The following is a 25395-nucleotide window of genomic DNA, read 5'->3' on the forward strand; positions in this document are numbered from 1 at the left end:
GATCAGTTAAGAGTTTCGCTTAGATGAGAGCACATTGTTAAACTTGCCATCTGGTCCAACAGCTGACGTGGCTCACACAGCCCTGAAGAGGCCCCGAAGCTTTACTCCTGGGAAATATTTGGTCTACTGTGTGGTGTCACGATCACTAGTTCATAGCCTTTTTATATCGTCTGAAAAGAATTGCAGAAAATCTTCCAATGGGGAAAATTCTACAGTGGAATTAATTTGTTAGAAAAGAGTTCACTTACCTGAGGACCAGGCTGACCCTGAAATTGAAAAAAAGAAAAAAGGAAAACAATTACAAAATTGTTTTCTTAAGTGAATATTTTCACTACAAAAACTAAAACTAGTTCTAAAAATCTTTTCAAAATATTTCTGAAGATAATAATACCTAACTACTGACAATTTTCACTTTGTGGTTTTAAAATATCATATTCTATCTTAATATTTTTACTTTATGCTACTTATCTAAAATCTTGATATTATGATCTGTTATATGTAACTCCAAAACGACTCCAGGGTTTTAGCATGCTCTAGAATTAAACTGGATAAGGAGAAGGCACAAGGTGAGCTACACCCCGCGTTATCACAATAATTGGGTTACTCGAAGGGAAGGTCTCCTAGCACAGACTATTCCTGTGAGCCACATATTCAAAGACGGCACCAAGTTAAGAAGAAAAGAGGCAGATGTTTAGTTTCAGCACTCACTGAGTCTTTGAATTTCTCGTTGTTTCAATAATACTTTAAGTCAATTTTTTAAATAAGCATCTATCTTGTACTCTGCATAATCCAACCTAAGGTCATTTTAAGAGGACATGAGAGGTCATTGGCTCAATTAAAGTGCATCGTAACTCTTCACACAGTCAGTAGATGATGTAACCTTTGGCCAATCTCACTCTTTTTGCATTTCACTCTCTTGTTGTTTAAGCTGATAAAAATGTCAAAGCAGCATAATGGTAATACTTCTTGCTAAAGGAAAATCACCTGTGAATAAAAGCAGTGATTACGCATCACCTTCTTAAAATTGCCAATTGGGTTTTATGTAAGATGAGATGAAACAAAAAGTTCACACTGAGTTAGGGAATCTTAAAAAATAAATTACTAATGTACCATCTCTTTATATCAGCTGTATGCCACTAGTACGATACAGCAAAGCATAGAGCTAAGACTTTCTCACTCTCTCTCTCAGGCCCTCTCCACACTGGGAATTACCCTAGGGATTTGTTCGCTGATCGACTGGAGACAGAACAGATGGTTTTTCAAGAGCTTTCTATGAAAATGTGGTTGGCCAGCTTTTATCTAACGCAACCAGGAAGGGAGCTAAACCAAGTGACTGTGGATGTTCCTCTCCCGCTCCTGCACTCTCTAGTGGTGGACAGGGAGTAAGAGAAGAGCATTCATTAATTCCCTACCAAGTACCAGGCACTTTTGGATACGTTATTCCATTTATCCTTATAACTGCCCTGTACTTTACAAATTAAGAAATGGAGGCTCATAGAAATAACCTAAAAATCACACAGCCTACAGGTGGAAAAGCCAAAAGTTAAACCCAATCTGATTACAAAGTTCCTGCATTTTCCACCAGGTCATTCGGCTTTGCACTCTGGAAGTTTAACCTCACCACTGTGTGCAGACTTGCTCAGATCAACAAAGGTACCAGAGCGCTCTTCAAGTGAGCGGATGCTCTACATTTCCCAACCACTCCAGGGCTGCCACAGCGAGCATCTCTGCTTCCAGAGGCAGACGCAGGACCAGCAGGCACCCAGCCTGTTAACTGATACCTGTACAGAAACCAGGTCAGCGAAAGTTCTCAAGGGTAACAGAGGGCCCTAAAATCAGCTCTAAACGTGGAGACCCTACAGAGGCAGGGCTCTGCACTTCTGATCTTCTGGATCCACCTAACGGGCGAAATGACGACACATGCTCACTCTTGCTTGTGTTCTCGCTTGCTCTCTCTGGACGCTTTAAACGTCTGATCTTTCTGAAGTTTTAAACTAATGCCAACTCAGAAATGTGAACACGCATCTTTTATAGAACCTCAGAATACATTACATCTCTTATGTTTTTTATGAAAACTAAAATGTAGGATTCTCTAAAAGCAGAATTTCTTTAAAAGAGTATGCTTTAGCATCATTGCTGAGATCTTTTTTATTCCTATAGTTGCTCCGCAAATGACAGACTTTCCCCATCTACCTTTAAAATGTGGTACTTCTGCCATTACAATGAACAAATGATTTTAGCACAATGTGTACATATATTTACATGTTATTATGTACAACTATACACTGTGTTATGGATTTCACGTTAGCAATAGTGAGAACAAACAGTAAATGATGGTAAAATTAAACAGTTAACTTTCACGTAAGCATTGGAAAGTATATAGCACCTAATGTGTGATTTGAATTTCAGGTGTATATGGTGTGCGTGCTTGTGTGTGTGGAGGGTGGGGAACATGAAAAAGAGGGATGGAAGTGGGTTGCAAGAGAGGCTTCCCAGAAAAATGATGCATACCACATGACACATTAGTAACTCTCCCTAAAACATGGATTACACAGTGCAACAATTTACAAATTGTTACAAATCTTACACAAGATTCCAGGGCTGCCCACACCAAGTCTTCTCACTCAACGTGATGGAACAAACTATCCACTAGCAGACACCTAGAACTCCTATAAGAACACAGTCCAGCAACGGAGTCCTGTAGTCATGGTAACAGAGCCCTCTGGTCAAAGAGGGGAGGTGATGAGAGGAGAGGTTTCAGTGGGTGTGGCAGTGTCAGCTGCCCCATGAGAGTGCAAAGCATAGAAGGAGAGAATTCAAAAGTCCAAGAGTAAAGGGCAGCCCAGAAACTCCCTGGTGACTGAGGGCACTGGGTGATGAGGGCTTTGTCACAGAAGAATCACCAAAAGAAACATCTCAAAATTTCTTTAAGTCGCTCCTGAGTAGCTGATGAGACATACAAGAATTTTCATTCATTAGTGGATACTTTTCTAGTCTATTCTAATTTATGGGTACCAAACATTGTTAGTAATCAACTGTGAAAGTTATTTTCCATTTTCTGAAATCTACTCTAACTGAGTAGTTATAAATTATGATTAAGGCTCACAAAACTCAACTTAAGTTGAATTTTTTAAGATGGAACTCCTGAAAAGGACCGTTTTTCCCAAGCAAATCACCAAACTGTTTCTATAAATACAAACCTGAATCTAGTCTAATCAAGAGCTGTGCCAAGGGAAATAGTTAAATCATAGAAATACTGAAGTTTGGAACTTCCATGTAAAGATGTAGAGTGCTGAGTGCTCCAGCTGCTGAGTTACTGGAGTCAAAGCTCCATGCGATGCCCTAAGGCAGCTAAGGCACCAGCGTGAAGAAAAAGAAACAGCAGGAGGAGCTGACTTTAAAAGTGGTAATCAGAACAGTCTGGAGGAAACAACCAGCCAGTAGCTGATGCTTGACAGGAAAGTGTTCAAAGCAAGTTGAAAGTTTTGTGGAGCAAGTGAACCACAATGGCACATGAGAAATGAGATACATCACTGGAGTATGTAGTGTTACTTTAGGCAATTAAAGAGCAATATTAACAATTTTTTGTTAGGCTGTTATCACAATTATGGTTGCCAGAGAGTGCTAACACTCTCCTCTAAATAGACAAAGTCATTTAGGCTCTGACTGAGGCAATTCGTTTCACTACATGGTACTTTTTTATGGATGGTAAATCTGTGTCATTCCTTTTCAGATGGGACAAGCGCTGTTTTTCCATTAGCACATGCACAGATAGGCACACAAAATTTGTACTTTTAAAGTACAGTCTTACTTTGAAATACTGATTAGGATAACAGAATCACATATATCTTTACTGTGATAAATTTTAAATGAAAACGCTTCCATTTACAAAAACTTGTGGAAATATTAGCATTGTTCTTGCAACTCTAAAAGGTGCTACCTCTGCTTCAAGGTCCTTAGAAAGAGATGACTTCAATAACTTAGAAACTCATCAATAAGATACCCAAACTTGACGACCACTTTTAGTACCCTCAGATTCAGATATATTTCATTCTCTTGAATTGAAAGAAAATACTTCAAAATAATAATTTCTATGTTTTGCATTTTAGATCCTTTACTGTCTAAAAAGATCATTTGAAGAGGACTAGTATAACTTCATCATCTCTTGAAAATTCTCAAATCCACACATTCAAATGTCAAGCTTATTTTTCCTTTCAGGTGGAAATGGCACGTGAAGTGGGCGCCCAGGTAAAACGTTCGAAAGACATCATAGGAACTCTGAGTGGCAACAGGATGTCCTGGTGGCAGGAGTTTGGAGGACCAATAGGAATCCTAACATAGAATCGCCTCATGGGATCCCTCAACCTTTCAAGAGTGGCAGTGTGACCTAGAGTCTGTGCCGTAAGGGGAGCAGATGCCCTTGAGCTTGCGGCCCCAGGGAGCAGCAATCTTTCCCTCGCCACGGCACCGGGAACCTGCTCACAGTTAACCCCCAATATCCCAGTGCCCAAGGGGCTTCAGAAGCAATTGTTGAATTGCTAAAAGGTGAGATTATTTAGCTGGTCCAAAGATAGTTAACAATATTTTTAATGAACCAATAGGAAGTTTACTATTCTTACATTACAGAGTTATATTTTCAAAATGTAGCTTCTTAGTCTAATGACCTAGAAAGAGCTCTCTTGACTTCTGCTCACTGCAGAATAAATGCATCTATGTCAAGAGGAAGTCTCCCCTCTGAATGGGCCCTTACCAAGGCAACAGAGATGGAACTAGCTGGAAGCTGGCAGAGGCTTCAGGGTGAGATTTAGACACCTGTGCACAGGCCACAGGACAAACAGCATAGGGGTTCTGTCCCTCATTTGATTAAGCCTCCATACCCAATTACTGTGAGAATATGATATCAAATTGCTTTGTAAATTATAAAATGCTGCACAAATACAGCATGGCAACTTAAAGTAGGCTATAAAACCAATACTAACAATTCATTCAATTAATTCAAATTTAGATAAAAAGTGTCTATTAACTCAAAAGACAAATTAATATGCAAATGATATAATACAGAGAAAAGCAATTGAAGAAATAAAGCATTACAGATTATGCATATTAATTAAAAATGGCTTTGCAAAGACTGCAAAGTCTCTTGGTGCCTGGAAGCTGCCCACGCTTCCAAGGCCTCTTACGCGCTTGACTGAATCAAACAGCATTCATGACTTATAGTGCCTGTTGCGTTTCCCTACAGGACAGTATTAACCATTCTTACCTTAGCCACACTCACATTGTGGTCCTTAGATAAGAGTATTTCTATTTAAGGTTTTTCTTTTGAAAAAATATTTAATCCTCTGTGGTTTTAATTCTGGGAAGGAAAAGTCAATACTCTACTCCAGAGGAAAATAAATAGCTATAGTCTCAAGCTCGATGGATGTGTCTTTTTTAAAATTGGAGAGAGGAGGAGAGTGAGCAAGAGCAAACATGGAGACAGTTTTGTAGGGTTCAATGTAAAGAAAACAGAAATTGATTCAAAACTTGGAAGATTTCTTCCATGATATTTGCCTTTCATAAATAACTTCTTTAAAGATTTACTCTTATATTTAAACAGATTAACAAGTCCTTCCCACAATAATTAAAGAACATGATTATATTTTCTAACACAAGACCATGTTTATCTTTTCTTTCTTATGATTAAATGTCCATAATGGAAACATAAAAAAAATAAAGAGTTTTATCATGTGCACTTTCGTCATTGAAAATTTCATATACAGAACATAAGAAAGATAAAGAATCTATTTATGCATTAATTTACAGCATTAAAATTTATTGGATGCCTAATATTCCAGTGAGGTTGATTCAGATTTTGGCTACTACAAATAATGTTTACATCTTTCTATATAAACATTTGACTATATCCCTGATTACTTCCTTATGACACAACACTGAAAATGCAGTGTTATTCCAATTATGATCTTTATATATTTTATTTATTTATATTGTAACATATAAAATACAGATTATACATTTTCTCAGATATAATTTTACATGTGTATACATATGTATTTATTCAGATATCTATTTGTAAATCAATCTATATGAAGAGAAGAAAGAAAGGAAGGAAAGAAGGATGGAAGGAAGGAAGGGAGGGAAGGAGGGAGGGGGAAGGGAGGGAAAAGGGAGTGAGGGAAGGCGAGAGAAAAAGTACAGAAAATTGTGGTTATCTCTGGATGGTGGAATTATGGGTAATTATTTCTATCTTTAGAGTTTTCTATACTTTTCAAAATTTTCCTAGCCCTGTGTCTTGATTATATAAATATTTATCACATGATACCTAATTCACTGCAGAAAACTTCTAAACAGAACCTTAATTAAGTTGTTAAATTTTTTGCATGCTAGATTCATTGACTCAAAGATCTAGGTCACTGATTTTGAATTCCATTTTCCAACTTTCTTTCAATTGAGGGTGTTTTAAATTACTTGGAAGAACGCTGCAAAATTCTTAAAACTACTCTTCAAAATTCAGTAAGTAAAGGCTTTCAATTCCCTTTCTGTGTGTGCCCCATATCCCTTTTAGGAGTTGATCAGGAGTAGAGACGGGGGAGAAGGGTTCTAGAGTCAAGCACCGATGACACGAGGTCCTGGCTCCACGTAGACTGGGGACCCCTACTGGGTCAAGTTTGTTGGAAACGTTCCTATTTTACAAACCCAAATATTTGGGTTTGGGGATTTAGCTGTATTATTTCATGGAATCACTTAAAGAACTTATGCTTTTGGCTGTAAGTGTGTATCAAACTTCTAAAACATAATTCATATCCAAATCTTTTCACCAACTGGCATGGAGTCAGGAAGGGCTATCAAGGTGTAAATAAATAAGGAGTTTTATAAACCTATGTTTAATAGGACACAATAAACACATGGAATACATGTGAGGAGAGACACCTGTTCAACTTCCATCATTTTAACAACACACGCCTTTTAAAGAATGTGAAGGCAATTTTTACTGCCCTGCCAATTTTTATTACATTGTATATAATGAATAATTTGGCATCTGCTATGTTTATTAACATCTTTAAAAGTGTGCTATTTTGATTGCTCCAGATAAATACTGGAAGCCAATTTATAAACATCTCTCAGTCTGATTAAATTTATGTGTCCAATTCCAATTTTCTAAATATTGTTCAAAAAGATGGACTTCACAGTGCTCTCTGCAGCTGTCTGTCCTAGATGTTTCGTGTTAATAAATGCGTGCTAGCATAGTCAGTTAATTCAGAATGCATGAGTCACACAATGCTTTTTGCTCTAGTGAGACACAAGCCGAAAAACAAAACCTATTGTAAGACTGGGGAGGAGAGGCTCTGCAAGCTGCGAAGCTAACATGCTCCCGGGACCAAGATGTTCTGGGCTGCACCATGACTACCACTTACCGACACCACAAGACACCAAGAGCTTGACAAATGACAGCTCTGTCACAATAACCCTGCAAATTAGGGGGCATTTCCATCATTTTGTAGTTGAATAAAACGAGTTTCAGAGAGATAGGCCAAATTCACAGAGTCACATAGCTTCTAAAAAGGGAAGCTGGAATATGAACATGGCTTTTTCTGACTTGAACACTGCTGTGCTCTCACATGCTGGTGGCGGACGCCACAGGCTTGAGTCAGATTACTCAGGGGAAGCAAGCAGCAGTGATCCTTAACCCTCTTTTGAATCCAATAAAAGCCATAGCTGCTCTAGTTAGAAATAGGAATATATGAAATATATTCATATATATTCAACATATCATATATGCAACACTTAAAATTTTGCACACACACAAAAAAATCCTGAAGTCCAGCCATGGATTCTCTAGTGAATCTTTCACTCCAGGCTGCCGTGGGCAGAGAAATATAAACATTTCAGGAGTGAGAGAAGAAGATGGTCCCCAAAAGAAAACTGAGGAGGAAAGGAATAAACAGAGCAACAGACTAGCATTATAGAAGTCAAGATTGGAGAGAATTTCAAAAAGAGAAATTAATGAGGACTGCAAAGAGTGCATTGCATTTAATCAACAGGGAGTCAGAATCTTTATTGTAATTGATTGAGCTGTGAGGTGAGGAAATGAAGACAAGAATAATCTCCATCGACGGCATCTGAAGTGCCAGCCCTGATGGGTTGTCAAGGGCTGCCTGGAATGATGTGTTAAAAGAAGGCTCAGGGCTGGGTCACAGACTTTGGTTAATCAGCAATGTCTACAGAAGGCAACAAGTGGAAAGTATGTGTACCAACTATTTGTCAACCTGAGTAGACGATTCTTTGGAATGACTGTATGCGAAGGGAAGACAAGAAATAGAACCGTAGTTAAAAAGGATATAGGGTCAAGATAGAATTTTTTGTCTCTTTGTTTTTGCAGTAAAGTGGAAAGGATTTGAAAATACTTACAAACTGACAGAAAACTATCGGCTGAGAGAAAAACAACAGCCTGCAGAGCAAAATCAACACATAAGAGAACACAAGAGGAAGTGGTGTCAGGGCACCAGGGTAGGAGGCGGGCATCATTCTGTTTGAGAAGAGGAGAGAGAGAGTGAGGACAGGGACAGATGCATTTGGAGTACAGAGGCAGAAAAGGGAAGTATTCCTTGCCCCACATCTCAAGGGGCTTGGAAGTAGAGGTGTGCTGGGTGTGGGGTGGGTTTGGGAAGGGTAGGGTTGATAACTTATTCATTCAACTAACAGTATTGTTAAGCATCTCTAGTGTGCCAGGCGTTCTTCAGGAACTGAAACAAAGTCCCTGCTTTCACTCTTGTTGGAGGAGACACACTTAAAGAGAATGTTTATATGTAATGTGGCAGGTGATGATAACAAGAAGAAAAATGTATGAGGATAAAGAGGCTGGAGTGGGAGGGTGCTATTTTCTAGGTGGTCATGGAAAGACTCTGAACAGAGGAAAAGAGAAAAAGGAACAGCAAAGGGAATGCCCTATTGGGCAGAGAGAGGGTGTTCAAGTAACTGATGGTGTGTCTGGACTACAGAGAGCAACAGCAAAGCATAAGGAGCGAAGTCAAGGAAGTGGAGAGCAGTTCATGTAGAACTTGTAAGTCAGGACTAGAACTTGGCTTTTAATTGGGGTCAGATACAGAGCCACAGAGGGGAGGCTTCATACAGGGAAATGACATAATCTGAATTATATTTGAAAACAATCACATTCATTGTGGGAAAAGCTATAAAAGGCAAAGGCGTAAGGATGGAGAGAAGTTAGGAGGTTGTTGTAACTACCCAAGTAGAAGATAAATTATGGGATGGGGAGGGTGGCGGTGGAGGATGAGGTAAAAAGGGTCAGATCCTGTGTATATTGTGAAGAAAATGGGGCCAGATCTGCAGATAGAGTGAATGTGGAGTATGAGACAAAAGAGTCAGGAATGACGCCAAGGTTTGACTGGAGCAGCTAACGGAATGGAGGTGTCGTCTACCGACTGTGCAGAAGACCGCAGGAGGAGGGGCTTTGAGAGTAGAGCTTAAGTTTGAGATGTCTATGAAAGAACCATGCAGAGATGTTGAGTAGATAGTTGGATATACAGTAGAGTCCACAGGGGAAGTTCAGGCTGGAGATTTAAATTTTGGAGGTTTTGACATATAGATAATATTTAAAACCATGAGATTGCATGAGATCACCTAGTGAGTGAATGTGAATAAGGAAGACAAAAGGTCAAAGGACTGAGCCTTTGAGCATTCCAACGCTTAAAGACTGTGAGGAAGAAAAGGAACTAGCAGAGCTGACGAGTGGCCAGGGAGGTGGGAGGTGTGCCTTGGAAGAAAGATATCAAGCAGGCAGATAAGCAAGGTAAGTGTTTCCAGAAGAAGGGAGAAATCAACCGTGTGGAACATGATCCGGTAAAATTTGAACTGTACCCTGACACTAAATTTGACACGGTGAAGGTAGTAACCTGCGACCCTGACAAGAACGCTTCCAGCAGAGCGGTAGAGAAGAACGGAACGACTTGTTAGATTCAAGAGAGAATGAGAAAACAGCGTTTGGTGACCATGGACAACTCTTTCTAGGAGCTTTGCTGTGAAGGGCAGTGGGAGTAAACAACTGTAGTAGTGTCTGGGGAAAGATATAAGGTCAAGGAAGTAGTTGTTTTTTTAAGATGGAAGATATTATGGCTTCACTTTATGCTAATAGAACTATCCAACGGGCAGGGAAACTTGATGACGGAGGAGGGAGGCCATTGTAAGAGCAACCAGGCTGAGCAGGGCAGAGAGGACGGGCCCATGGCACATCTGAAGGGACAGTCCATCCCTGGAACAGGAGGACAGGAGGGTACAGATCTGAGTAAATTATCAGATTTGCTGGTGGGAGTGTATAGAAGTTATGTTCTGAACGCTTCTATTTTCTCAGGGAAATAAGAATATTATCAACGAACTCAAGTGGGAAGGAGATGCTGGAGGATTCAGGAGCAGGAAAAAGGTTTGAACTAGCTAAGAAGGTAAGAGAGTGACTGGATTATGGACAGGGATTGGGCGCATGGGCAGCACTGTGGGTCCTCTTGAGATTAGGGCTTGTGAGTTTAAGATGAGACCAGTTAGCGCGGGTGTTGTTCTCCATCCACATTCAGCTAGGTGGGAGCAGGTGCAGAGGAGAGAGTGAGATGGATTTAACTGGATTTGGGGTTTCCCGTGGCCAAGACAGAGGGAGAGAGGGAGGAGGGTGTTACAGGTGCATGCAAGAGCATGATTCTAACGAGGGACTGTGACGCCTAATCTGTGCAGGAGGGAAGTGAGGATACGGGAGACGTAGGGGATAATGTTTTCCACTTCTTTGTCAGATATATTTTTTATCCTTTCCACGTTATTTTTGTGATACACCCCGTAGGCTACATTTAATAAGTTCAATTAAATCAATACTTTTATCAAATAGTTGAATGTCTGAAGTGTTGATCTATTATTATAATTTTTACCAGTAATATTTTAACAGTTTTTTGAAACATATTTTAATTATTTTATATTTCTATCTCTTTAGGCTTAACTGCAGGAATATAATTTCAATAACATATACTATGACAATAATAAAGATAATGTTATCTATATTTATTCAATAAACGCTCAAAAACCATTGAAAGTATAGAGTAATTATACAAAATACATTGCCTAAAATACTCTGAATTTTCCTATGATGCTCATGGTCTTTAGACATTGTTCATGAGGAGCTACCACAGAATTTACATGAATCATTCAATCCTACATTTTCCGTAACCAGGCCAAGTAAACCTTACCAACCAAGTCACAAAACTGGAAGGGTTACAGTGGCTGCTGAAATGCCCGAGGAAGGAATATAGCAGTTAGAGCAGATGCGGTCCCGACAGGACGGACTGACCAGATTTGAAAACTGCACTGTTGCACCATCAGAGGTAATGACCCCTCATTTTGACCAAATCAAGGCTCAGACCTGGCAGCCAAAGCCTTTGGCTCAGCCTCTGGAGAGACTCTTAGCCCTTGTGACTGCCTCCAATTGCTCCGGGCTCCGGACCCCCGGCACAGCCTTGTCCCCACCACCCGCTTAGCCTGCCGTGAGTCCTGCCCACTCCACTCGTCAAAACCCATCCAGGCTTTAGGCTTTCACCTCTTCCACAAAGATTTGCCTGCTTTCTGACAGCAGATGGGAGCTTCATTTCTTCTGAACATCCACAGATTGCATTCTTAATTCTTTCACGACGTTACATTCTGCCTTAAACCAGAGGTATTGGTATCTGATCTCTTCCATCAAACAGTCTTCTCCTTGAAAAGCTAACACTTACGGTGCTGTTCCACTCTACCAGGCACTATGCCGTTTGTCTCGTGGACAGGAGAAGGTACCATTACTGGCCCCGCTTTACAGTTGTGGAGACTGAGTCAGAGAGAGGATGACTGACGTGCCCCACACAACTAGTAGGTGGAGATCCTGGGATATAAATTCAAGTCTGTCAGATTCCAGAGCCTACACTTCTGAACTATTATGCTATACTGCACCTTGGACAGTGGAAGGCACACAATAAACATTTGATTTTATTCATCCTTAAGTAAATTTTTATTCAACCAACCTACTAAACACCAGGCACTGCGGTGGTGCTAGGGGAACGAGTACAAGGAAGGCAGGGACTCGTCAACAGGGAACTCGCAGTCACAAGAGCCACAGAGAAGCGAACACATTTTCAGATTCGCACACTTTATTGGGCTTTTTCTTCCCAAGCAACTGGAAGACCTTTTGACAAAGGCTCCAACTGTGAAAACCAGTTAAAATCCTCTCTTCTTGCTGCAATAAAATTGATTGTATTGAAAAGTCAGCCACCTCAATTTATTTCAACAGATAATGTTACGCAGCTAACAATGGTGGGACTAAATCAGATACTGTAATGTTATCAAGATATACTGAATACAGTTCATTTCTTCTATAATATAAATGCCTTCTGTTAAGACAGGGAAGGTAACAGCATTTTTAGAGCCAGTGGCTAAATTACTTCTATTGGTGAGGCTCGGCGGGTTCTTTCTGAAGGATTCTAAATGACTGCCGAGGGATAAAAGATAGTGTTCCACAGGCTGCAGCCACAGCATGCTCGGAACTACTGGTGAGGGAATAAAGCACAGCCTCCACGCATGAATGGGTCGAAGTCCTGCCAGCCGCATGGCTGACCGGCCATCCTTGAAATTGTATAAATGAAAGGAAGTAGGCCAAGGTAGACATTTGTATTAATAATTGGTGTGGATGAAGCAAATTAGGCTATCCCACCAGGTCTTTCCTAAAGGGGTGGAAAGGCAGCACAAACCTCCCAAAATGAAGTCTGCTAAAGCAATCTTTTCAAAGCTTCTGACAAAGGGCAAACCTCAGCCATTTATTTTTTTCTCATTAAAAGGAGAGTTCAGGGGGAAGTTTCAGTTCAGTTCACACACATGAACATTCACACATACGTTCCCACAGGAGGTATAAGTGTAGGAAGCATGAACTAGGACATGAGAGTCATGTAGCATTGTCCTTATTCACAAAAGAAGTCAAGGGACCTGGTTCTGCCATTAAGCAGAGGGAGGAGTTTCCGCGATGTCAGAGGGCAGGTGCAGCGCAGTTCCGGGTTCGTTTAGCTCCCGCGTATATTCCCACGTGGACAATCTACAGTGCAATGAAATTGGGTCCCCTTGTCTGCACAGTCATGTTGCCATTGCAGGCAGGAACAGCAAAAGGCAGTCACAATCAGAAAAGAGAGGTCAAGCAATGCAACCAAACCATCATTCACATTTCCAAATTTTTGAAGGAAACAATAAATTTGAAAGGTCTTTGCTCTGTGATTCTAGAGAATAGAGTTTTAACCTGCCTGTTTCCTGGTGTAGAAATTTCCCAAGATTCTAAATTCTTCTTTTCAACATTTCCCTTTCATGAAGAGCCCATCATAGGTAAAGAATAATGAGAAATATTAAACCCATTTAACAATGCTATCAAATCATGTTCTCGTCTAACCTTTGTGGAAAAAAAACTATCTTGTTTTTGCAGCATATCCTTTACAAACAAATATACATATCAATCTTATGTCATTTCATAATAAATTTTTACTCTTTCACTTGTGCAAATATTAACCTTGTCTAAATAAGATTTGAGTCCAAAAGAGCAATAAAATCAAAGTTTACAAATAATGCCAAATTACTCAAATATTTTAATTCAATAGTAAATGGATTCCTAAACTTTCTCTTAACCCTATTTTCATTTAAACTAAGGTAAAACATAAGCAATGAAAGATTAACAAAGTTTTGAGGTTTGACTCAAGTAATTAAAGGATAATATTACTTAGAAGTAGGAAGCAGGTTTCCTTCAAGGTTATTATTCTATTTCTTAACCACACAAGTATTAAAAACAAAAATGTAGGGGCCAGCCCCATTGCACAGTGGTTAAGTTCAGCACTTCAGCGACCCAGATTCACAGGTTCGGTTCCCAGGTGTGGACCTACACCACTCATCAGTCATGCTGTGGCAGCGACCCACATATAAAATAGAAGAAGATTGGCATGTTAGCTCAGGGCCAATCTTCCGCAAGCAAAAAAAGAGGGAGATTGGCAACAGATGTTAGCTCAGTGCCAATCTCTTCCTCAGCAAAAAAAAAAAAAAAAAAAAGTAAAAGTTTATGGCTGATTGAAACGTGAAAGACACCTTTACCTAACAGTTCTTATTTCTTGTAAGAAACTGAAACCTCCACGTGCAGAAACAGAATGTACATGGCTAATTCATCTTGAGCGTCACTCACAAAATACATTTGATGTGGTTTGTGCCATGTTGATGAGAACACAATAAACTGTGAAAAATGTCATTTCTGGAAAATTAGTCATTTATAGCTCATCAAGAGATAAATCTTTGTAACAGATGTGACATAATGACTTTGAGGAATTGAACTTTTAAAAATGTGGAGCATTTTAAAAGCTATTCCCTTCGAAACTAATTAATTTAGCTAGAACATACTGTATACCATTCTTCACCAGTCCACTTCCATCACTGCAGAGCAGTTCTGCATCAGTGTGACGATACCTTCCTTCAAATTCCTGTTTGGGCTCCACTTTTAGTTCATTAATTTAAAAAACGAAAAAAGTTGAACTGAATCTCTAAGGTTCCCACAAACTGAAATTCAGTAATTTTCATATTTTATGCTTTATGAAACTTTCTATGGTTTGAAAGTAAAATCTGAGGAAAAGATCCTTCCTCTAACAATAATTTTTTTTTCTACTTAGCAGAAAAGTTTGAGCTACAAGACATTCTGGATGAAGAGTCGATATCTTTGTCAATTGTTACAGATATACCATTTTCAGATTTGTTAGAAAGAAATTAAAAGCCTGTAAATGTGAAATACTAGAACTTAATACTCCACTATGAGACTTTTAGCATCCTATAACATATGTATTTGGATGTACAAACAAGGAGCTAGTTTTATATAAGTACACATAGTCATGTTACTGGGCTTCATATGATGCCCTTGATGGATAAAGCCAAACAACATTTAGCTAGTTTTGGTTATAGTTTAAAAGTAAGAAGCTTGAATATCTGTAATTTAGGACACTATTTAGATACTGCTCTTGGTATCCTAAGCTATATAAAAGGCTAGCCAGTACAGAGTGAGACGAAGAGAGAACAAATATGAAATGAAAGAGGTGTCCTTTTCTAAGAGATTTAGTATATTGATTTTAACAGTAGGCCACCTGCAGTAGCTACTGTCCGTGAGAAAAAGCAGGATGTAGCAAGGAAACATTTCACACCTGAAATGATGCTGACTTCCAGCCCCTAAACAAGAAACATTCTAATAAAAGCCACCCCCTTTGACTGTTATCGAAACTCTTCCCAAAAGAAATGCTTGTACCGTCCATGGAGTCTAATCTCCTGACAACATCAGAAGTGTATTATAAGTCTCTGATAGTCCGAAAGTAGGCTACAGCTTGTAACCACTGCACTTTAGGGCAATAGAGCAGTTCCTACCACTACGAGAGATAAGACAGGTCAACTGCCAGTAATAACTCTTTACATGAATGAAAGCTTTCTACTTAATTTATCTTTTAACAGAACACAAGCCTAGCAAATGATCTAGGTGCTCCAGTTACTAGAGTTTCTATAAAGAACTGGAGGTTCTAGAAATGAACCCGAATGAAAGAAATTGCCTACTCCTTAATGATCCTTTTAATGACAAAATAAAAGCTTCCCCTCCTCACAGTGATGAATAGGAGGAGGTTCCCCAAGCCAAATTCATTTGCCTTGTGGTTTTGATTAAATATATATACATAGGAAACTTCATATTATAGGAAATATATAATTTTTGTAGTGAGTTTCTCACAAATTATGATATTTGATACAAGGTCAAGCAATTTTTCATTTTGTTCAAAATTCCAACAATCTGAAATTGCCATCAGTTTGTTTACGCAAAGTCTCTCCTCCTAAACTCTATTAACATCACCAAACTAAAGATAAAATAAGGAACTTTCTTCCCCCTAAACAAGGAGTTACTGCCTATAGAAAAATAACATTCTTAACAAATAAAACCCAGGGGATCTAGTCAGGCGAAGAATAAATCCTCATCTTTCACACAACTTTCAAACTGGAAAACAATACAAGAATTCAAAAATAGCTTCTTTTCAACTCAGGCCATACAATGTACAAAGTAAGTTTGTATGTAATGGCAACGCCAGATCAGCTTTCCAGACACGAAGATTCAATGATTAGAGGCTTAACTTTAACATGCAAAGTAGAGGGTTGGGTGGAGATGGAGGGGGCATCAGGATAAACAACCCACACAACTCGAAATGGAAGTTTAGGTCATTTCCTATCTGAGGATATGGAGGGCATACTGGATAATGGTCAGACTACCTGAAAGGAAACCACAAGCTGATTAGTTCCACCCCAACGGATGGTTTTTAAAAACCAGTTCTTATTCTTTCCCATTGATTAGAATTCTAAATGAAGGGCTACATATGGTGAAAGATATATACATTCAGCCATTACAACAGAAGGGCGATAAATTATCCCGGGTGCCTGCAGAGAACTCTATAATCCACTCTTTCAATTTTTACTCTCACCTGTGAAAAAGCCTGAAACGGTACGCCAATTGGTTGTTAATAATGCGCTTTGGAAGGGGGCAAGTTGAAATTGTTCCCAAAACTGCAAATCAAGAGACAAAGTATGTGTGTCTACTACTGTTGAATGAAATTATATATCAGAACAAAAGACCGTGCCTGCAGGCCGGGCTGAAACAGTCTTTCAGATGTCCTATAAAATCCACGGCTCTGGGCGGCACGAAGCTCTGGGGAGCTTATATTTCTACTCCCAGAAGAACATTCTAACATAGATGAAGCTAACGGAAGCCTCCAAAAGGAAGTTTGTGATATGAAATGTAAAATAATTGTTTTTAAATTTGTAGTTTCCAGATTGGGTTTCTACCGAGCCTGCCAAACATTCTCCTTCCTTTTCTGTGGGTTAGCAACACAAATATGGATTTCATTTGTTTATTAATAGAAGGAAGTGGTGATTCAGCCACTTTGCACAGATGCCCTAGTTTTCCCATCTCAGCTGTCCTTCCACAGAACACTGTGAAGTGACAGGTCAAAGCCAGGAGCCAGGGAGAGCACAGTGGGGCTGCGACCAGGAAGAGCAAGCCCCTTGCCTCTCTGGTTTGGTCTGCAGCCCAGGCTGCCTCCCTCAGACCTCCGGGCTTATGCTCCCCTCTGCCCCTGGATGGCCCCTGCTGCTCCATTCTGTCCCTTTCCTCAATTTGGATGTGGGCACCGGGCATCAGAAATACTATCACCAAACACTTTCCTTTACACAGGTTCCAAATGCCAGTTTTCCTCAAATGTGTTTTCTCCTCAAATGTGTTAAGTAGGAGAGACTCTCTTGTTACCTTTCTCTAAAAAGTTTGCAGGTCTTGTGCTCATTTCGGCAGCACATATACTAAAAGTTTGCAGGTCTGTATTTATTTGCTACAGAAAGATCACATCTAAGCATTCTAGAGCTCAGTGTTGCTCACATGCCACTCATGAGCCACGTGCCCCAGGTATGTCACTCCCCTTCTCTTATAGTCACTGAGTAAAATAGAGCAATGCTACAGCCCCCCTATTTCAGAGGCTTGTAGCATCAAATGATCCACCTGAAAGGGTTTCTGATCTCTAACTTCCAATGAATCGTATTGCATAGTTACCAGCGAAGAATGCTTGTCAAGTGAAGAAGGTATATTCACACATCACAGCCAAAGTTAGAAGGCTATGCAGATGGAGTACGAAAGCTGAATCAAAGAAAGAGATGAAGGAAGAAGAATTTACAAAGAAAGGGAGAAGACAGCAGGACAAGGGTGAGGGTACACGTGGGCATGTTTGACAGAGATCTGAAGAAGTGCAGCTTGAAGAGGTACTTCTTTGAAAACATCACTGTGATGGTTAATTATGTGTCCACAAGGCTAGGCTATGGTGCCTGGTTGTTTGGTCAAACACTAGTCTAGAGGTTGCTGTGAAGATATTTTATAGATGTGACTGATATTTACTATCAGTTGACTTTAAGTAAAGTGGATTACCCTCAATAATGTCAGTGGGTTTTGTCCAATCAGTCAAAGGTCTTAAGAGCAAAAACTGAGGTTTCCTGGAAAAGAAGTAATTTCACCACAAGACTGTCGCATAGAAACGCTGCCTCAGTTTCCAGCCTGCTGGCCTACCCTACACATTTCAGATTTACCAGCCCCCACAATCACGTGAGTCAATTCCCTAAAACAAATCTCTGTATAGACCTTCCATTGGTTCTGTTTCTCAGAAGAACCCTGACTGATACAATCACCAAGGCCATTTTTATCGGAAAATCAGTGGATTCTTTTTAGTCTTTGTCTTGTTTGCCATTCTGCAGGAGTATCTCCACTCTAACCATCCCAGCAATACAGCCTCGAGAGAACACGGCGCCAAGCGAATGATCATTTTTAGTCACAATGACAAGAGTTTGGTATCTTTCAAAGTCCATAAATATCTCTATTTAGCTATCTTACCAATAACTCAGACTCAAAAATCACTCAACACTGAAATCTTTTTCTCCCATAAAAGGCTCTTTTTTGAGGTGCTGCTCCTGCAGTGCCCTACGCTGTTTTCACTGTAGAATCATCCTTTACTTCTCTAGTTCACTCCTCACACCCATTCTACAAATCCTATAACTCTTCCCTGGTAACTCTTCTCAGATGAAGCCCACCCCATGCATGCCTGTAGCCCAGCCCAGACTTTCTTCAAGTTTCTTCCAGCAGCTACCCTGCAAATCACTCTCAGACCAATCATTCCAAACAGGCTTTCCTTTATTACTTACCAACCACCTATAGCTTTTTCTATTAAAATTTAAATTCAAACTGCTAAGTCTGGCATTCAAGGCTCTCCACAAGGAATCCTGGCCAATGCTCCCACGATGATCTCTACTACTTCTACCAGGAGCTGTCCACTCCACATGCCTTGGCCTCTCCAATCTCATCCCCGCCTCTTGGGCCACCCTTTTCCGGTTCACTGATCCAGTTATTTCCCACCTTTCAAGTCTCAGGTCAAGTTCTAATTTCCGTAGCCATTCATAAGCTTAATGAAACTTCCTCTTTCAGAACTAGTGCTGGGACTATCTGGCTCATTCATTTGGCATTTAAGCATAAAATGCCTTGTATTATTAATAAATAGCTAACATAGGTGAAGACCTTTCTCTTCAATCATATTGAAAGCTGTCTGAGACAGGGACTATATTTTTTAAAAATAATTTAAGGAATGAAAGAAGGGAGGGAGGGAGACCCTAGATGGGAGAACTCCCTTTGTGCTCACGAGCTGTGAGATGCAACTTGGCATGTGCACGTCTCCCATCCAAACGCTATACTTCTTATTTCAGCTGGTGGGAGTAATCAAGAGACATTTTAATAGAATGTGCTGTCCTGAGGACACATGGGTTTTCTAGACGTGGCTGATTTGTATTACATCCATTTTACCCACCCTGGGCACAGTCAGGGGACAAAGCAATGTTAACTAGCGTGCATGGGGATGCCCTGAAAAGCAGCACCAAGGCCGTTTTATTGGTAAACACAGTGGCCACTTTCCAGTCTTTATCCTATTTGCCAATTTGCAGTATCTGACACTGTTTACCACTCTCTTCACTTGAGACTTTTTCCTTTGTGTCTCCCACAACAGCAGCACGTCCTAACTCTCCTTCTACCTCTCTATATAGTCCAGCCCAGTCTCCTTTAAGGGCTCCAATTTTTCCACCTATTTCTTAAATGATAAACTCTTAAGTGGGAGAGATCTCATCGTGACCTCATTCCACAACCAGCTATACTTTGATTTTTCCTAAAGCTCTCACTCCAGCTCAGACCTCTCTCCTGAGTGGAATACCGACGTGGCCAACTGGCTACTGGATATTTCCATATGGACGTCCCATATGCATCTAAAACTCAACAACTCCACATCAGACCTCAGCATCACCCCCTACCCAAACCTGCTCTTCCTTCTTTATTCTCTATCCCAATGGCCTGCACTATTATTCCCCAGAGCAAGGCCTGAGAATCATCCCACTTCTCTCTCCTCCGCACCCTGCCCCCAACATCTGGGCACACATTTCTGCCATTTCTCCCTCATAAACACCACCTGAATCTATCTCATTCTCTCCCTCTCTCCAGGCCATTCTGCTTCTCACTTAAATAAATTCAACAATACCTTAATCACCTTTCTCTTCCTATTTGTCCCACTCCTGTCCTTTATCAAGAGTGATCTTCCTAAGATGTTCCTCTGACATGACGCCCCCCTGCTTCAATCTGTCAAACTCTGCATACTTTTAGGATAATTACTTAGCATGGCATGCAAGGTCCTTCTCCAATCTCTGCTCTATTTACTTCTTAATCCCCTCCTTGAACTTTACATTTCAACCTTATTGAATATGCAGTTTCCCCAAATGCCATTCGTTCTTGTTCCTAAAGGCTTTGAAAATGCTAGCCTCCCTGAAAACACTGTGCTGCTTAGGTTTTTTACTTCGACCACTCCTTGACTTAGATCCAGAGGCATCCCTGAACCCCTCCCCACCAAATGTGGATTATTTACCACCCCCCGCTGTTCTCCATATCCTGAGCATACTTCTTCTCACATCATAGTGCTACGTTTTTGTTTTAGTTTGTTCCCACTAGGCTCTAGGGTCCTTGAAGAAAGTGACTATGTCTTACTTGCTATTTTGTCCCCATCGTATATAGCAGAGAGCAAGGCGCATATTAGGCACTCAGTGAATTTGATGAATGAATCAGTGAGTGAGGGCACTGTATTTTAAATAAATGTATGAACTAATTATTAATTATCCTTTAAAGTCTCTTCTTCCTCTATATCCTATGATTCCATCCTTTATTCATTTCCTTGGCCATAAACAAATATTTTCTAATAAAAAATTCTGGAGAAATAAAAGCTAGAGATGTATATATGTTATTTTTGAGATTGAAAATATTAGCCAATAAGAAAACAAGGAAAAGTTTTATTTTATTTGACTCTAAGAAAATCTTAGGAAAGCATGAGAACTTGTGAAAATAAAAAGTGTATTAAAAGTATCATTCACAATGATTTTTTTAAAACCCATGAGAACATTTAGGTAACCTGAAACACTTTAGATTCCATGGCTTGATGTCTTTTAATTCCATGAAAGCAGCACTAAAGTTCATTTAATAACTAAAGGAGGAAATTCTTTCTATACTATACTAAAGGAGGAAATACTTTCTATACTATTCAATTCAGATCAAACAGGTCACTTCGTTAGCTTAGGCCAAATGCAGGCCAACTTCACGGTGTCCACAAAATCAGAAATTAAGCAGGAACCACTCTTTGTATAAGAGGAAACCATGGCATTCAGTAGCTGGTTTAGAATAACGTGGACGCTGAGGCCTTTCCTGCAATCATAAGCTGCTGAAGATTATTGACTGCTTAGCCATTCACAAAGAAACAATAATGTACTCTGAAATCACTCATTCAACCTCGCCCAAAATACTAACATTCAAAATGTATCCACATTGCTCTCTAACAGACTTTGTTTTAGAGTGGCTTTCTTGCCTCTGGCTAGTTATTGCCTCACAAATCCACAGAAGTCATATAATTACTTCCCTAATTTGTCCCAGTAGATATTTACAGGTCTGCCTAGGCAGATGGCCCCAGGAATTCAGCAGTGTGACTCAGTTTTGATCACAAGAGAGTCAAGCAGGAAGGAGTGACAGGACACCTCGTTTGTTTGTAGACTGGATATTCAAAATGTCTGCAGGTGCCCCATCAGCCATCAACAGCAAAGATCTGAAAACTGAGAGGTTCCTCTTTAATAATTCTGCCTGCCTGGTGCTACTTGTTTTGTTTTTTATTTTTTAATCTAAAAAGAAACCCTCCTTAGCTCTCTCGTATTTCATCTGCCCAGCATCTCTGGGGGAGAGACGATTCATCCCCGAACTCTCCCCTTTTTGCTTTACTGATGTTTCCCACCATAAGAATGGCAGTTGCTCACTTTTCAAACCTCATAAAAGTATTACTAAAAATTAAACTTTCACCTGAAACAACTGGGAATATGAAACAAGATAGATAACCAGAATTGTTCCTGGTTGAGGTCACCCTGGACCCAATATTGTTACAGATAAAAGGCGATGAAGTCACTTAGCAGCACAAGAAACAGGAAGGAGAAGAAAGAGAAAGCCGTACAGTGTCTGCTGGTGCTTAAAGATTTTATAAGTGCTTCGAGATAAAAAGCCCTCCTTATCAATGAGGTTATGAAAGTAAGCTGGAGGGCCTGGGGCCCATGGCCAGGCACGAATACCCTGCTCTTCTTAAAAACCACCCCCAACTTTTATGTTGTTCTTTAAAAAAAAAAAAAAAAGACTCTTTTTATTTCTTTTTTTGTTCAAGGATTCTAGTGATAATAGATTTAATGAATGTTTTTCGCTCTAAAATGTTACAATAAGACAGAGGTCACATTATTACCCAAGTAACATACTATGTACATCTCTCTAGGAATTTCTGGTTCTTTCTATTTCTTAAGGAATTATTTCCAGACAGGGCAGCAAAAACTGTCTGTTCACCAAATCCGTTTACCTTTTCTCCTAAGCCCACAGCTACATCTTGTGCCTCCTTTGCAGTTGGGTGTGAACACGTGACTTGACTCTTGCCAAAGGAATGTGGTCAAAAGAGATACAAACCATAAAATCCTGTACTTCTACTGCTGGCCAAAACAATCGTCCTACCTGACCTTCCCCTCTCTTCCCTTATTTCTCTTACCTGATGGCTGTGTATCTACGCCCAGGGTAACGTCAGGACACACACAGGCAAGATGGCAGAGTCTCCATCCACCTGAGTCCCTTCAAGAAGCATTGCCCTCACCACGGATAACAAATAAACTCCTATTGTGGTAAGTCGCTCACATCTCAGGGTTGGTCTGTTATAACAGCTAAAGTTATTATAAACAGATGGTATCCCGAAATAGTCCACAAGAAAAAATAATGTTGCAAAGAAAAATATTGTCAACATTTTTGTAGGTCTATTTCCTTCTCCTCCTCCTTTTTTTTTTTTCAACTTTAACACTCTTATTTATATCAATTTGTGGGGTCTTTACCCATTATCTTTGCCCGTTTGAGAATTCCAAAGTTCTGCTTAACCCAGCATTAAATCTATGTAAACAATGTCAGAGGAAGTGTTGAAACAAATTGCCACTGAACAATGAAGTTCAAACTGCCATTGCATATCAAATATGGCAGCTTGAAGCTCAAAACAGAAGACATGAAAGACAATGGGGAATTCAGGCTATGTAAGAGTTATAGTTACACGTATTCTTTGTTCTGTCTTTTGTTCTAGGATACAAACCTGCGTGCAGGGTCCCAAAATGAACTACTCACCGGTGACAGCCTATGGTCATTCTATTATAACTCTGTCCTCAAACCACCTTTAAACACGAATTAGTTCTCCGGGTTTGCTTTGTGTGTGTCTTTGGTGTGTTATAGTTACTACATCTGAATGAATCTAGCCACCCTGGTATTTTGTAGTGATCTTGCTTCCTATAAGGTAAATGGTTTGCTCCCTCCATCCACAATAATACCCTATTATTATATTATTATGTTATGATTGTATTATTATGTATTATATTATAGAGAAATAACAGTCCCTACACATGCAAAAGCATGCTCTTTGAGCCCAAATAGAAATTAAAATATTTTAATAATTAAGTAGGAATATAACAAAGAAGCAATTAAAGGAACATTTGTTGAAACAGTCCATGACAATTTTATATTCAGCTTTCTTGACTCAAGAACCAAAGATCGTATCTCCACATAGTTTACTTCTGTTAGATGAGAATTAGATGATTTATAAGTTTGTTTTGAGTAACTGGTAACATGAAAGAGCACATATATGGAAGAGCTACAGACAACTAAGAAAAGCTTAAATGAATCATAGATAAAAGAGAGAAGGATAAGATACAACAAAGAAGGTACTTGCAAAGGAGATGTTAACACTTAAACCTTACTTCCCTGAAAAACATCTTGTAGAAATCTGAGGGGGATGGGCACCTGGGTTCAGATGCTGGTTGTGCCTCCTGAGTACTTGGGCAAACTGTTTGACCTGCCCAACCCTCAGTTCCCTCCTCTGTAAAATGGGTGTAACAAATGTCTAGTTCACAGGACTGGTATGAGAACGGGTATGTAAAGTGACATGTGGTATGTAGTTACTATAAATTGTAGTTATTACTATATCTGGAAAAGATTTACTATTGACTTAAAAGTCACATTGTTTTTTCAATATGAAGTAAAGATATCAGAGTTTCTCATCTAAAAGTTCTGCACGGATTTCTTTCCTAATTCATCTACCACACTGGCAGAAATTGCTTGTAAGCTTTACTTGGCTGAGTCTGCTCCATTCATCTGTCAACAAGATTCTGGGCTTCAAATCGAGTTGACAATCGTTGAAGGTGAATGCAGGCTGCCCGACAGCGTCGTATTTCACACTTCACAGGGTTCTACGCTACCAACAATAACATCATATCTCTGTCAGTCAAGCACAATTATGGGGCTTGAGAGATTGAGACAAACAAAAGCCAGTTAAAGCGGGTCTCTGCAGTCTTTCCTGCCTACAGTTGTAGGACCTGTTTGATTCTGTTTCCTGTGAACATTAGAATGGCACCTCCTTCAGAGACAAAAGGACAGAGAAACCACATCCCCCACTGACTCTAAAAAGATCAAAACTAGTGCAAAATTTGCCATATTTGAAAACTCTGAAGTCATCTTGTAAATTTTGATCATACCCTTTGCTTCTTGTTGAAACACAAATGTATTTTTTTAAGCTATAAAAATAGAAGGTACAATTTCATGCCATCTGGAGTCAGCCAATGCAATGGTCAGACAAATCATTCTAGCCAACACATCTGTGCCATCGAGTTAGGCGCTCAAAGCACTCGACGAGATTCCTTTAGAGCAATGTTTTATACACGTTACCTTTATGAGAAGGAAAATAGAAAAAAGTACCTGATAGTCACATAAAAATAAATTACATACATTATCATAAAATTACTTCACCGCAGCCTTTTATAGTGGAGATGCCTATGGTAGCAATATCTTTTTCTCAACATGGATAGGGCCGAGCAGTAAGCTGAACAGCTTCCTAAAGCGTAGATTGATATGTGGGATCTAACTCAAGCTGTATTTCAAGTTTTCAATTATAAGTGGCCTCAATATGCAAGATACAGAAACTGACAAAAGAAACACGTTAGCCACACATAATTCTAGCATGATATATCCAACTTTTCCAAAATATATCAAATGAAGATGCAAATGTAAGGTTGCTAAGTTAAATTTTATCATTAAGCTTTTTCTTTTTACTCTTACTTGAGAGTATTACTTTAGGAGGGCAATGAAAAAAGATGATTACCAGTGACAAAGAGATCTGCCATTGTCCC

General features: G+C 39.6%; 1 protein-coding gene across 6 annotated transcripts in view; it reads right to left on the reverse strand.

Moving 5' to 3' along the window:
* Window positions 1-25395, reverse strand: part of COL25A1 (collagen type XXV alpha 1 chain) — a 440445-nt gene that overhangs the window by 174107 nt on the left and 240943 nt on the right. For all 6 annotated transcript variants that reach the window (XR_006887816.1, XR_006887815.1, XM_046655549.1 and 3 more), the window contains exon 5: window positions 249-266. Coding sequence is in view for 4 of the 6 variants with exons in the window: in XM_046655549.1 (XP_046511505.1) it covers window positions 249-266 (18 nt within the window). In the remaining 2 variants the exon portion in view is untranslated. The remainder of the gene's footprint in view (window positions 1-248; window positions 267-25395) is intronic.

Source organism: Equus quagga, chromosome 3, assembly GCF_021613505.1.
Source record: "Equus quagga isolate Etosha38 chromosome 3, UCLA_HA_Equagga_1.0, whole genome shotgun sequence".
In the NCBI taxonomy this organism is placed as follows: Eukaryota; Metazoa; Chordata; class Mammalia; order Perissodactyla; family Equidae; genus Equus; species Equus quagga.